Source organism: Castor canadensis, chromosome 12, assembly GCF_047511655.1.
Source record: "Castor canadensis chromosome 12, mCasCan1.hap1v2, whole genome shotgun sequence".
In the NCBI taxonomy this organism is placed as follows: Eukaryota; Metazoa; Chordata; class Mammalia; order Rodentia; family Castoridae; genus Castor; species Castor canadensis.
The window spans coordinates 36267262-36279548 of record NC_133397.1 but is presented as its reverse complement, the minus strand read 5'-3'; the positions used below and the strand labels follow the sequence as shown (position 1 = coordinate 36279548).

Below are 12287 nucleotides of genomic sequence, written 5' to 3'. Positions count from 1 at the left end.
AAATTATTAGAGAACCATAAAAATGTTTGCTAAATCAAAATGATACAGCTCAAACTTTCCCGTGGACCTTACTTAAAATTCGATATATACCTGTTGTTATGGGATGAACTGTGTCCCTTCCCCAAAAGTTCATATGATGAATGTGACCCTATTTTAAGGTAAGATCCTTAAAAAGCTAATTAGTTAAAATGAGGACATACGGGTGGACTGCAATCTAATACAACTGGTGTCCCTATAAAAAGAGGTGATTTGAACACAGAGACACCAGAGATGCGTATGTACAGAGAACAGACCATGTAAGGACAGCTGTCTGCCAGCCAGTGAGGGAGGCTTCAGAACAAGGTACAACTGCCCACACCTTGATCTTGGACCTCCAGGCTCCAGACAATGAGAAAATACATAAATTGCTGTTGTTTAAGCCACCCAGTTTATGGTAAAATTTGATATGGCAGCCATGGCAAACTAAGACATGTGTAAAAAAATTTAGGAAATAACATAAAATGAAATAGTTGTGTTGCTTGGTGGAAAAGCAAGCTTTCAAGTTTTTCGTTAAAGGTGTGTTCCCTATTTCTTTAATTAAAAAATATATATGATTAGGCATCTTCCCTCCCACAGTTTAGCTCTAAACCATTAAGTGGAGTAGAGTAATACAGGTTTGTAAAGAGATTATTCTGGCAAAAAAGCAGCCAAGCGTGGGGTGCCAAAGAGCAGGTGTCAACACCTAGGTGATGAGAAGGCACCTGACATACCATGCTGAAGCCCAAATAGGATTAGGACAGCTACACAAAGCAAGGGAGCAGCCCAGCACAGAGTAAGAACTTGAGCAGGAGAGGAATCAGGACCAGAGGGTGATTATATATGGGGGGGGGGGGGTGATTATATATGGGGGGGAGGAGGTGTAGAATAAATAAATATGCTAAGCAAAATGAAAGCCAGGTTTCTCACAGTTGGAGAAAGTAGTTACAAATATGTAAAGACAGAAAACAAAAATGAACCTATGCTGCTATAAAAATACAAATATGAATGTATCTCCAGGAACTTGTATTTCCTAGCTTTAGCTACTGTGAGAGAACTCCAATAGCAATGAGCACAACTAGTGACAGAACCAGGCTTCTAAATATCATTCTCCTCAAAAAGTACTAGGATTCTTTGGAAAAATGGCTGATTCCATGGCTGGAGCGGGGGAACACAAGATGATTTTGAATCACCTCACTGAGCTAGAAAGCAAGAAAATTCTCAGGGAAAACAGAATCTAGTTTGAATGGGCACCTACTGGCCAAAAAGGGGCCAATTTGAACGTCAAAATAAACAGTAATGGATTATAATCCATTGACTAAAAAAATAGAAAACCAGAGTTCATACAGATATAAATAAACCAACAAATTAAAGGTCTGATAAACAGAATATTTATAGTTCCAAAGCCCCTCCAACAAAACATTTGTTACTACAAATGAAAAAAAAGTAATCTTATAGTGAAAAAACCTGAATTTAAAAATCAAAATAGACACCAGTAATAGAAGTAAAAACTGTGTGCCACTTGTTAAGAAGAAATGACACAAACACAGTTTCTATTTTGTAGCATTCTGCCCAAGATGAGTAATTTGAATCTCTCAGGAGTAAAATTCAAATTTAGGGACATTCTATAAAACAACTGGCCCATATGCTCCACAAGATCATGAAATCCACAAAAAGACCAAGGAATTGTAACATATTGACCGAGATTAAAAAGACATGACAACTAACTACTATGTAATTCTGAACTGGATCCCTTTGCTAAAAAAGAGGTTACATTAGACAGTTACTGAAACTAGAACAGGTCTGAGGATTGGACAGATAGTTGCAATGTATCAATATTTATTTCCACATCTTGTTGGTTGTAATATGGTTAAGTAGGAAAACATTCTTGTTCACAGGAAATGAACACTAAAATGTTACAAGGTGACAGGGCATCAGTCCAACAACTGAATTGTCAAATTGTTATAAGAGCAAAAGACAGTCTCCCTCACCACCTCTTAGAGTAGGCAAAGTCTGCAAATATGTATCTATACAGGCTAGGCCCGCCAATAAAATAAATGAAACAAGTTGAGTATAAACAAGCTGAGGTCACTTACCTGACACACCATTTAGTGTATATAATGTAAATCATTTCATTTTTCAACAGAAACCAAAGACCCAGACTTTCAAGTGAAATTTCCCAAGTTTTAAAACACTCTGAAGGGCCAAATAAAACAATAGCAAAGTTTCAACCACAGCTCCACCTGGCCCAAAGGTGTGTTTCTCAAACAGGCCTAGGAATGAATGTGGAGCCACATGATACCCACATGGAACATATTCTTGGAGCCAGTTTTATCACAATGGTTTGCCCTGGAATTTTCTGGAAGAGGGGATAGTTCCATATTTTTAAAGTGCTAAATTATGTTAAATTATGGAATATAATGTAAAGCTCATAAAATTTTTTAAATATGGTATTTGAAAATAATGTCAAACTTACAGAAAAGCTGTAAGAACAAGAACAGTACAGAAAAATACAAATAGGTTTTATCAAATTCATCTACCGTAAACGTCATCCATTTGCTTTATCTGGATACTTGGAATATGTATATACTTGCATACGTGTACTTATAAAACAAATACACGGTTTGTTTTTCCTGACTCATTTGAGAGTAAGTTACAATGCATCATTGTCCTTTCTCCCAAACAACTTCAGTGTATATTCTTAAGAATAAAAATACACAATTTCAGGATAGCTAATCAACCTTAGTAAATTAAACATTGATACAATACTTCACCACATTCAATTTTGCCAAGTGAACCAATAATTTCTTTCTTTTTTTTTGCAATACTAGGGACTGAACTCAGGGTCTCGCTCTATTGCTTGAGCCACACCTCGGTCATTTTGATTTTAGTTTGTGTTTCAGATACAGCCTTGTGCTTTTGTCCTGGCCAGCCTCAGGCCATGATCCTCCTTCCTCCACCTCCCAAGTAGCAGGGTTTATAGGCATGTGCTACTAATATTGTATTTTCCCCTCTAAATACATGATCCAGTCTAGAATCAGGTAATGATTTAGTTGTATGTCCCTTTAGTCTTTCTTTAATCTTGAATGCTTCCACAGCCTTTGTCTTTATACAATTAATTTTTTTTTTAATGTACAATTCCCCCACCTTTTAAAATAACAGGATGACCGGGCATCAGTGGCTCACACCTGTAATCCCAGCTACCTGGGAAGCTAAGATGGTGAGGATAGAGGCCAGCCAAGACAAAAACAGTTCTTGAGACCCCATCTCCAAAACAACCAGAGCAAAATGGACTGGAGGTTTTGTTCAAGCAGTAGAGCCACCAGCTGTGCAAGCATAAAGCCCTGAGTTTAGATCCTCATTGCTAAAATAAGTAAATAAAATAATAAGATGGTCCTCACCTGGAGTTCAAAGTTTCCCTATGATTAGATTTTGGCTATGTATTAATGGCTGGAAAACAACATAAGTGTCATGTCCTTCTCAAGGTATCATATCCAGAGGCACATAATGTCCATTGGTGATATTTATTTTGGTCATGCACTCAATGTGTTGTCTGATTTCATCACTACATAGTTTTTATTTTTTCCCTTTGCAACTAATAAGCAAAAAATGGGGAAAAATTTAAGACCTTGCAGATATTCTGCTCCTCAACAAATACTCTCCTAGATCAGCATCTACTGATGACTCCTGTCTGAACCAATTCTTACTATGGTTGTAAAATAATTGTATGAATTATTCATATAAATAAATCATGTAAATTTTAGTTGCACAGGCTTCAACTTTAGGCTAGATCCCTCCCAGATCCCTTAGGTGTAAGTACTCAGTCTCCACTTTAGGAACACTATACTTAATGAAATACAAGAACAGAATGATCAGGGGCCGCCTCCAGGAAAACAAACAAAATATATATACACATCTGAGTCAGGTCTTACAGACTGGATAAATTCCAAATAGCTAATAAGGAAGTGGGGAACCAGTCAAGACACAGACAAGAAAACTCCATTAAGACTCCATTAAGAAAACTGAGTAACATGGTAAATCCTCTTTTAAATCAAAAAGGATATCATGCCCTCAAAGTAAGTATCATACTCTATCTTATCAGTTTGTCAAACATTATAACACACTGAGTTTGCCTGAATTACACTGCTTCTAGAACTATAGATATATATTTTGCTGCTACTGGTATTAACCATATTCTGTTCAATATTTAAATCTTTAAAACTTTTCAAAGACACCATATAATTTGTTATGATTTTTGCTATCTCATGTGTTCATCCAAACTTTCATATATATGTCAACATTCCCACCTACTCTTCTCAAAGATAGTTATTAGCCACTAAAAGTTTCCTTCATCAAACTGTGACCCACAGAAAGAAATTTTAAACTACAATCTAAGCAAATGGAAATTAAGTTTCATGAAGCATTATCATGTGAAACACTAGTATTTTATATTCTTTCTTCCTTTTCTCCTCCTCCTTAGCTCTTTTTAATGGTGGTCTTGACCATTAATAAACTGATTTCAAAATCCATTAATAGGTCGTGCACATAACGTACACTTGAAAACACTACCCTATAACATGGCGCTCATTGTTCTTTATCAGATTACCAATAAGGTCAGGAAAATATTCACTCATTTCAGATGAAATTTTAAAAATGAGAACAATATAATTAATTTTTAAAATAACTTTAACATTTTTATTCTGAAATCGTATTATAATTATACAATAATTTGGTCTTCAAATGCCATTTCCTTTATAAAAATGAAAGTGAAGGTTAAGTTAACAACTACACATTAGTCCCTTAATGTTTTTACTAGAACATGAAATCTCCACTATGATTTCAGAGACACAGAGTTTCAGCCTTTAACACAATTTATAATTTGAAAAATTATAAGGGAAATAAGGTTATGATAATTTAAAGATTTGTAAAAATTACTTCTACCTTATAACTACTAAAAAAAAAAAATTCCGTGGTAAGTGTCCTAAGAGTGCTCCATTGAGTGTTCAAGGGCAAATATCTTGGGGTGGTGAAGAAGGGAAACAGATGAGGAAGATGTTTTGTTGTTGGAAGGTACTGGGGTTTGAACTCAGGTTTTTGTGCTAACCAGACAGCACTCTACCACTTGAGTTATGCCTCAGCCCAGAAAGAATTTTTAGAAAGGGAACAACACTTGAGTTGGGCCTTGAAGGATACTGAGAATAGTCACAAGGATGAAAAGATGCAAAGTGCCAATCAAATTTAGGTAATTAGAATTAGGTCATTTTGGCCAAAACATAGCAGAACTAGTTGACAAAGACAGCTGGAGGCATAGCTCAAGTGGCAGAGTACCTGCCTAGTGAGCAGAAGGCCAAGAGTTCAAACCCTAGGACCACAGAGAAACAGAGAACTGGATGTGTGGTTCAAGCAGTACACTGCCCTGTGTTCAAACCCCAGTTCAACCAATAAATAAATAATAAAAAGTTAAAAGAGGATTTGAGAATAAGGCAAGGGTGTCTGAATTTATTTCATCAGGCAATGAAGCATGATCTAAGAGAGTGAATGGAACAATCTAAGCACAGCTTTAGGAAGATTAATCTGAGGATCTTGTACAAAATAAACAGGACAGGTGGAGATTCTTGAGGCTATGTAATAATACAGGCTTGAAATTATAAGTATTTGAACTATGGTGGTATAAAAGGAAAGAAAGGGATGAAAAAGAGGTAACAAGAATTGACAAGTCTTAGAAGAGATTTTAATGTAGTAGGCAAAAATGACAAGGAATCACACATGGTTCTGAGATGGCTTCAAGTGGTTCTGAGATAGCTTTAAGGCTGAGTGAAACAGTATTTCTGGTAAAACAAAGGTAACAGCAATATACTTTCAATGTGATATTTATGAAATAGTCAATCTAACATCCCTCTCTATGACTTAAAAAACCACCACATACAGCCTTAATTGTTATTAAGTATCTCATAAAGTGCATATAACAGTGTTTTCCTCATTTGAACAGTCAATGACAAAGGGCACAATATGAATTTTACATTTTTCACTTTACAAAATGAATGACCTTTTCATAAGCAGAAAAGTTGAAGGCTTTATCAAAAGAATGATTCTACAAAAGCTGATTACTGAAGGGAATCCTATAGTCAATCATTTTGTAAAGGAAAAGATGATTTAAACAGGAAAGAGTTTAGGCTGGTGGAGTGGCTCAAAAGGTAGAGAGCCTGCATGGCAAGTGTGAGGCCCTGAGTTCAATCCCTACTATCATGCAAAAAAAAAAAGGTCAAAAGAAGGATATGCTCAGATTCAGGTATGTTAAATTTTTATTTTATTTTTTAGTGGTACTAGAGTTTGAACTCAGAGCCTTGCACTTGCTAGACAGGCATTCTACTACTCGAGCCACATTCCCAGCCCTCAAAAAGCTTTATTCAAAAAAAAAGGCAAAAACTGCATATTCTCTGAACCTCAGTGCTGTCTATAAAGAGACAATAATTTATTTCCAAAGATTAGTGTGTAGCTTAAATGAGATAAAAGCTCTTTTTAAACTACAAAGCAATATACAAAATTAAGGTCCTATAATAGTTTAAGACAGCAAGAACTACAAAACAAGACATAATACACAAACATATAAATATGCCATAGATATGGGAATCATTCTACAATGAGATAATAGTTGCTGAAGGAGATTATTTTCTTAAACTTTTACAAGGTCTCATGATACATCTATTTTAAAATCAAAATGTATTTCTCAAATTTCCTTTAAATAAATATTGAAGTTTTAAATATTATAGAAATGAAGCCCCATAATTATTTTTGTATATGTAAATCAAACATAAACATAATACAGAAAAAGACCTTATAATATTCTTCCTTGGAATTTGGACTACCAAATCCTTTATTTATTTTAAAAAGGTAGGTTCTATGGATACAGATCTAGCAATCTCCCAATGTTCCCTCTCAGAAATCACTTGCTTGATACATAGCACACCTCTCTAAACCATGCTTCCTCCTTTTGGTATTATGCTTAATAATAAACATCTCTAGACACCTATATTTAAAACCAGGCAGTGAGCTCCTAAAGGGCAAGAAGCATGTCTTTCACTTGTCCCTTCCTTGAGGACAACCAAGCATAACACTTCCACATACAGTGTGTTAACACACATTGCAAGGTATCCTGGCTAACTCATGTTATTGATGTTGTATTAACATTTAAGAGTTACTACTCTTGTCTAGTATGTGCAAGGCCCTGGGTTCAATCTCCAGCACCACAAAAAAAAAAGTTACTACCCATACCATATTATATAACTTAAGGCTATCTTGAGCCCTTTGAGGCAACCATTAAGAAATGAGAAGTTGTTTAAGAAAAATGAAGCCCAAATAATGTTATTACATGAGAACTATTTCATCTGAATAAATATTTAAAGAATGCTTTAGACTAGACATAGTGACACATGCCAGTAGTCCCAGCAACTGTAGAGGCTGAAGCAGAAAGATGGCTCGAGTCTGAGAGTTCTAGATAAACCAGGGCAACAGAGCAAGACCCTGTCTCAAAAAAAAAAAAAAAAAGACCTAATTAATTAATTAATTAAAAATAAAAAACAGGCTGGGTGCCAGTGACTCACACCTGAAATCATAGCTAGTCCAGATGCAGAGATCAGGAAGATCATGGTTCAAAACCAGTCCAGGCCAATAGTTCACAAGACCCCTGTCTCGAAAAAAACACAACACCAAAAAGGATTGGCAAAATGGCTCATGTGGTAGAGCTCCTAACAAGCATGAAGCCCTGAGTTCAAACCCCAGTACTGTGAAAAAAACAAGCAAGTAAATCAAAATAACAATCATACACTACATCATTCCTTTAAGAAAACAAGGCTATACGTGTGATGCAAAATTACAGTTTTTTTTTCCTTTTTCTTTTATTATTCATATGTGCATACAAGGCTTGGTTCATTTCTCCCCCTTGCCCCCACCCCCTCCCTTACCACCCACTCCGCCCCCTAAAATTATAGTTTTTATATTGTAATATTTAAAAGATTGCTTTCCTCAAATATTTCATAAATTGAAGCATACTATTACTACTTGTTCATACTTTATATCCTGCACCCAAAATACTGTTTCTTACAGATACTAGCCCTGCAGATTCTTTTATTTGTGATTTCTCTTGGGGAGAAAGAAAAGGGGTCTGAATTCTCTTTTGTTTTTTAACTTTTGAGGCAGTAAAAATTAAAGCTATCATGGCTAAGTTTATGTTTCTTTTAAAGTACAAACACTAACCTCTAGGCTAATTCCAAAGTTAAGGTCTTACAACTAAAACTTTTATTATTAAAAAGAGATGATAAAAAACTAAGCAGGAAGTATACCCAATGCCTGCCTTATAAAAAGCTGTGCTGATAGTTTCCCATTTTTGCACATAGACCTGAAATTTAAAATATATACTATGTAGGTGTATGTGCCTGCGCCTATGTTGTAATTTGGAGGCAACACACCAAAATAATTTGGGGTAGGCTTAAAAAAATACATTGTTTCTAAAGTGCTGCCTTTTTTAATTACTCTAATTTATGTACTAAAAGATATTACACCTAAGGGAAATTCCAGAGTACAAGCACCTGCCAGGCGAGTTGCCTGAAATTCATCAGCTGCAGAGATTAAAAAAAAAAAAAAAATCTTTTGGTTGCTTTTATTTAAACAAAAGTAATACAAGAAGCATATCATATAACTTCAATGTGGCATTTATAAAATGGCCAATTACCTAACAAAAACCACTACATAAAGTCATAACTGCTATTAGGTATCTTTCAAAATGTATATGATAGTGTTTTCCTTATCTAAATACTGCAACTAAGAGCCCAATTTGAATTTTAAGTTTTTCCACTTTACAAGATGATTCATCATAGGATTTCCTTAAATAATCAGCTCTTCTAGAATCAGTCTGCCCATAAAGCTCAACTTTTCTACTTATAAAAATGTAGTTTTCTCAGTTTTTCAAGAGCCCATTAGTATGTAAAAGGAGATACACATACACTTCCCTGAGAATAAATAAATGCTTTCAATACTTGTTACCCCAGAAGAACTTCACATGCTTTGAATTCTTGTTCAGTTAAAAAAAAGTTTTTAAACATAGAGTACAAGTGCTTGCCTTTATATTAATGGCTCTCTTGATGATAAAATAAAGATCAACGTAACTCTAAGCTCCAGACTAATGAACTGCAGAGAACAGAAACAAGAAATTTGGCAAGAGCTGAGCAAAGAGCTCTGCTTAAAGGCTACCAGTAAAATATATGAGCCACCCTTCCCCCACTTCAACCCTTTAAGGTTTCAATTAAGATGGGGCCTAGTTTTACTCTTACAAGGGGACAGAAAGAGAAAGCAGAGCTCCTGCTGAAAAGTATCTTCATCAGGAGCAGTCCAGAACAGGCCAGGAACCATTTCCTCCCCTCTGCTGACACAGGTTCCTCTCCTTAGAGACAGTCATATCTCCCCTGTTCCTGACCAACACCAAATCTAAAAGAAGGAGTCTTGATCTCATCACATACCACCCAAAAGATGGCATCAAATGATTTTTATTTAAAAAAAAAAATCCAACACTGGGGTTACAAAAGATGGTATCAAATTAATTTTTAAAATCCAACCTGAGGGGCAGCTATAACATTCTATAAAAATGGGATTTGTTCCCCAACTGTAGTTTATTTTCATTCTTCATTCTCTTTTAGATTGGTTAAGAAGGGATAAAGCTAACAAGACATACACATTGTTTCAAAATAAAGTCAGGTGTTCCAATCCAGGAGAAAGGCTCTCAAAACACTCAGTGAAGATTCCAGGAGCCCTCCAGAAGTCATCAGAACCATCAGTAAAGAAGTATAAATGAGCTGAAATCTCATTCCTACGGACTGAGGAGCCAACCCAATTCAGAGATTATCATAGCCCCAAGACACCCTCTAAAAGACACCCAATTTTTGCCCTGGTATTCACTTTAGTGGACATACAGGCTGTCTTTCAGTACAACATGAGCTAGTGAATGAACTGAGGCATGAGGCTAAAAAGAACCAATGAAAAATTAATGACTTTCTAAAAGGGGCCCAAGCACCAAACAACTTCACTATGAAAGGAATTATAAGACATCAAAGGTGAGATAATGGACAACTGGTGCCTTTGGGGAAGAAAGAGTAACACTGTGTTGCCTCCTATTTTAGGATTGCCATTCTCAAAGTAGTCTAATAGCAATTTTTTTCTTCCCAAGAAAGTTGGTACCAAAATTAAGGGTCTTACTATTTAATATACCTAATGAGCCTAATGCTCTTCTACTTACTTTATTTTAGATTTTAAAAATCCATCTAATTCCAACCTTGTGTAGATGGATTAAAATACAGCCTACTGTCCACTGATCTATGAACATTAACCAACTAAGGCTTTATGATCAAGAAATGCAAAAGAAAGACATCTGAGGACAAGCTACCTCCACACAAAATACTCAAAATGCAAATCCCGCAGCAGGTATCACATAAATGCAGTATCTTCCACAGCAGAAAGTGTTTCTCAAACCATTACAACAGTTGAGCTCAATCTTCACAGTAACCAGATTCCAATGGCCTCAAAGAATAGTAATTCCAGACACAGGATACAGGGCACTGACTGTCAGCCTGGAGTTCTGATTCCCCTGGCCAGTCACAAAATTTACTACCTTTACTCGGGTAAAAGTGAACATTGAAAGGGCACTTCAGCCTACTTAATAACCTCTTTCTTCCCTTGTCTCCATCCCACAAAGACAACATATTCCAAAAATGGAGAATCCTTTCTTTCTCGACAGAGGCCCCCTTTCCTATGGATTCACTGAGCAGGATAACTTCTCCCCAGCATGCACGCAGAGCCAGAAAACACTTCTGCTTTCACTCTTAAAGAGGGTCCCCCAACTTAGATGCACCTCTTCCTTTCCTGTATAAGGCAAATGATGCCTGAGTGCTCTGGCCTCCCCACCACTGCAAAATATTCAGAAAAGTGGAGGCAGTGAAGCTAAACTGTCAGTTACAGAAGGACAACTAAAAGAAATCTCCAAGTTTAAAATGAAGACTGGGTGTAGGGGTTAACGGCCCCCTTCCATAAGAGGGACTGGGGGCTCCTACCCTAAATGGGCGCCTCTGCGGGGGTTAGGGCTGACCCAATCCTGCAAGAGAGCTCGGTATGGAAAGGGGGAAAGCTGTATCCTGAAGAGGATTTGAAGAGGGGGTGTCCAACCCCAAAGGGAGGTCCGTGGGCGGGAGCCATAAGTGTATGGGGAGGGGTGTGCCAGCTACTAGGGGTCTCTGAGAGGGACGGGGGTCCGCACTTCGGGAGGAGGGCCCCGCACTGAAGGGAGCTCTGGGAAAAAAGGAGGGTCTGGCACCAGGAAGGCTAGGCATGGGGGAGGGGCTCTCAGTCCCCCGGAGTCGGTGGACGACGGCAGCCTCGCGGGGACCATGTGCAGTGGAACTGCTGCCACCCCGAGGGGCAGGGTGGAGAGCAGGGCCCGGAGTGTGTGGAGGGAACAAAGCTCGCACCCCGCGCACAAGAGCAAGACTCCCCAGCCGTACTCACCGAGGCTGCCGGCGAAACCGTCCATCTTGCGGGGAAAGCGCCGGGCTCGGGGCTCAGCGGGGCGGGCACTTCATTCAGCAGACAGAGTGGCCGCCGCCGATCCTAACCACTCGCTCTCTTACGTCTTCCGGAGCGGCTCCCAGCCTCGGCCTCCGTCGTTTGTTCGTCCGTCCGTCCGTCCGCTCCGGGTCGGTCGGTCGGTCAGTCAGCTGCAGCCGTCCGGGCCACTTCCCCGTCAGATTGAGAAGCTGTACCGCTCCGACGCCTGCCCGGCCTCCCTCCCAGGCAGCAGCAGCCGCGAGCGCCGCGCCCCGCCCCCGCGCCCGCGCGCCGTGATAGCCCCGCCCCCGCGCACGCCGTCACGCTTTCCGACTCCGCCTCCCACGTGACTGCACGAGGGCGGAGCTTGCCGGCCCCTCCCCTCACCTTGCTGGGCCTCCGCGTCTGCCCGCCTAGTATTGGGTTAGTGGGTGCGCTTGCGTGGTGGGCCTCCTAAGGGCCTGGGACCTCGGTCTTGAAGCTGTTATCCAAACGAGTGCAGATCACGGGGGGCCTACAGCTTGGGATGCTAGGTGCATCGAGGGATTCTCTCCCGTCGCAGCTCCTCGGAAGCCCGCGGAGCCCAAGTCTGGAGTCCCCCATAGGGAGATGGTCAGTTCGTATATCCTACAAGTACCCCAAAAGAAGCAGCCAACTGAGAGGGATTCATGATTACTGGGGTTTCC

The 12287-nt window shown here is 38.9% G+C and overlaps 1 protein-coding gene across 5 annotated transcripts in view; it reads right to left on the bottom strand.

The window, feature by feature from the left end:
- Eml4 (EMAP like 4) overlaps window positions 1–11876 on the bottom strand; it is a 145654-nt gene extending 133778 nt beyond the window's left edge. For all 5 annotated transcript variants that reach the window (XM_020181031.2, XM_020181032.2, XM_020181033.2 and 2 more), the window contains exon 1: window positions 11563–11876. In XM_020181031.2, the coding sequence (XP_020036620.1) occupies window positions 11563–11587 (25 nt within the window). In that variant the 5' untranslated portion in view covers window positions 11588–11876. The remainder of the gene's footprint in view (window positions 1–11562) is intronic.
- Between the last annotated feature and the right edge of the window lie 411 nt (window positions 11877–12287).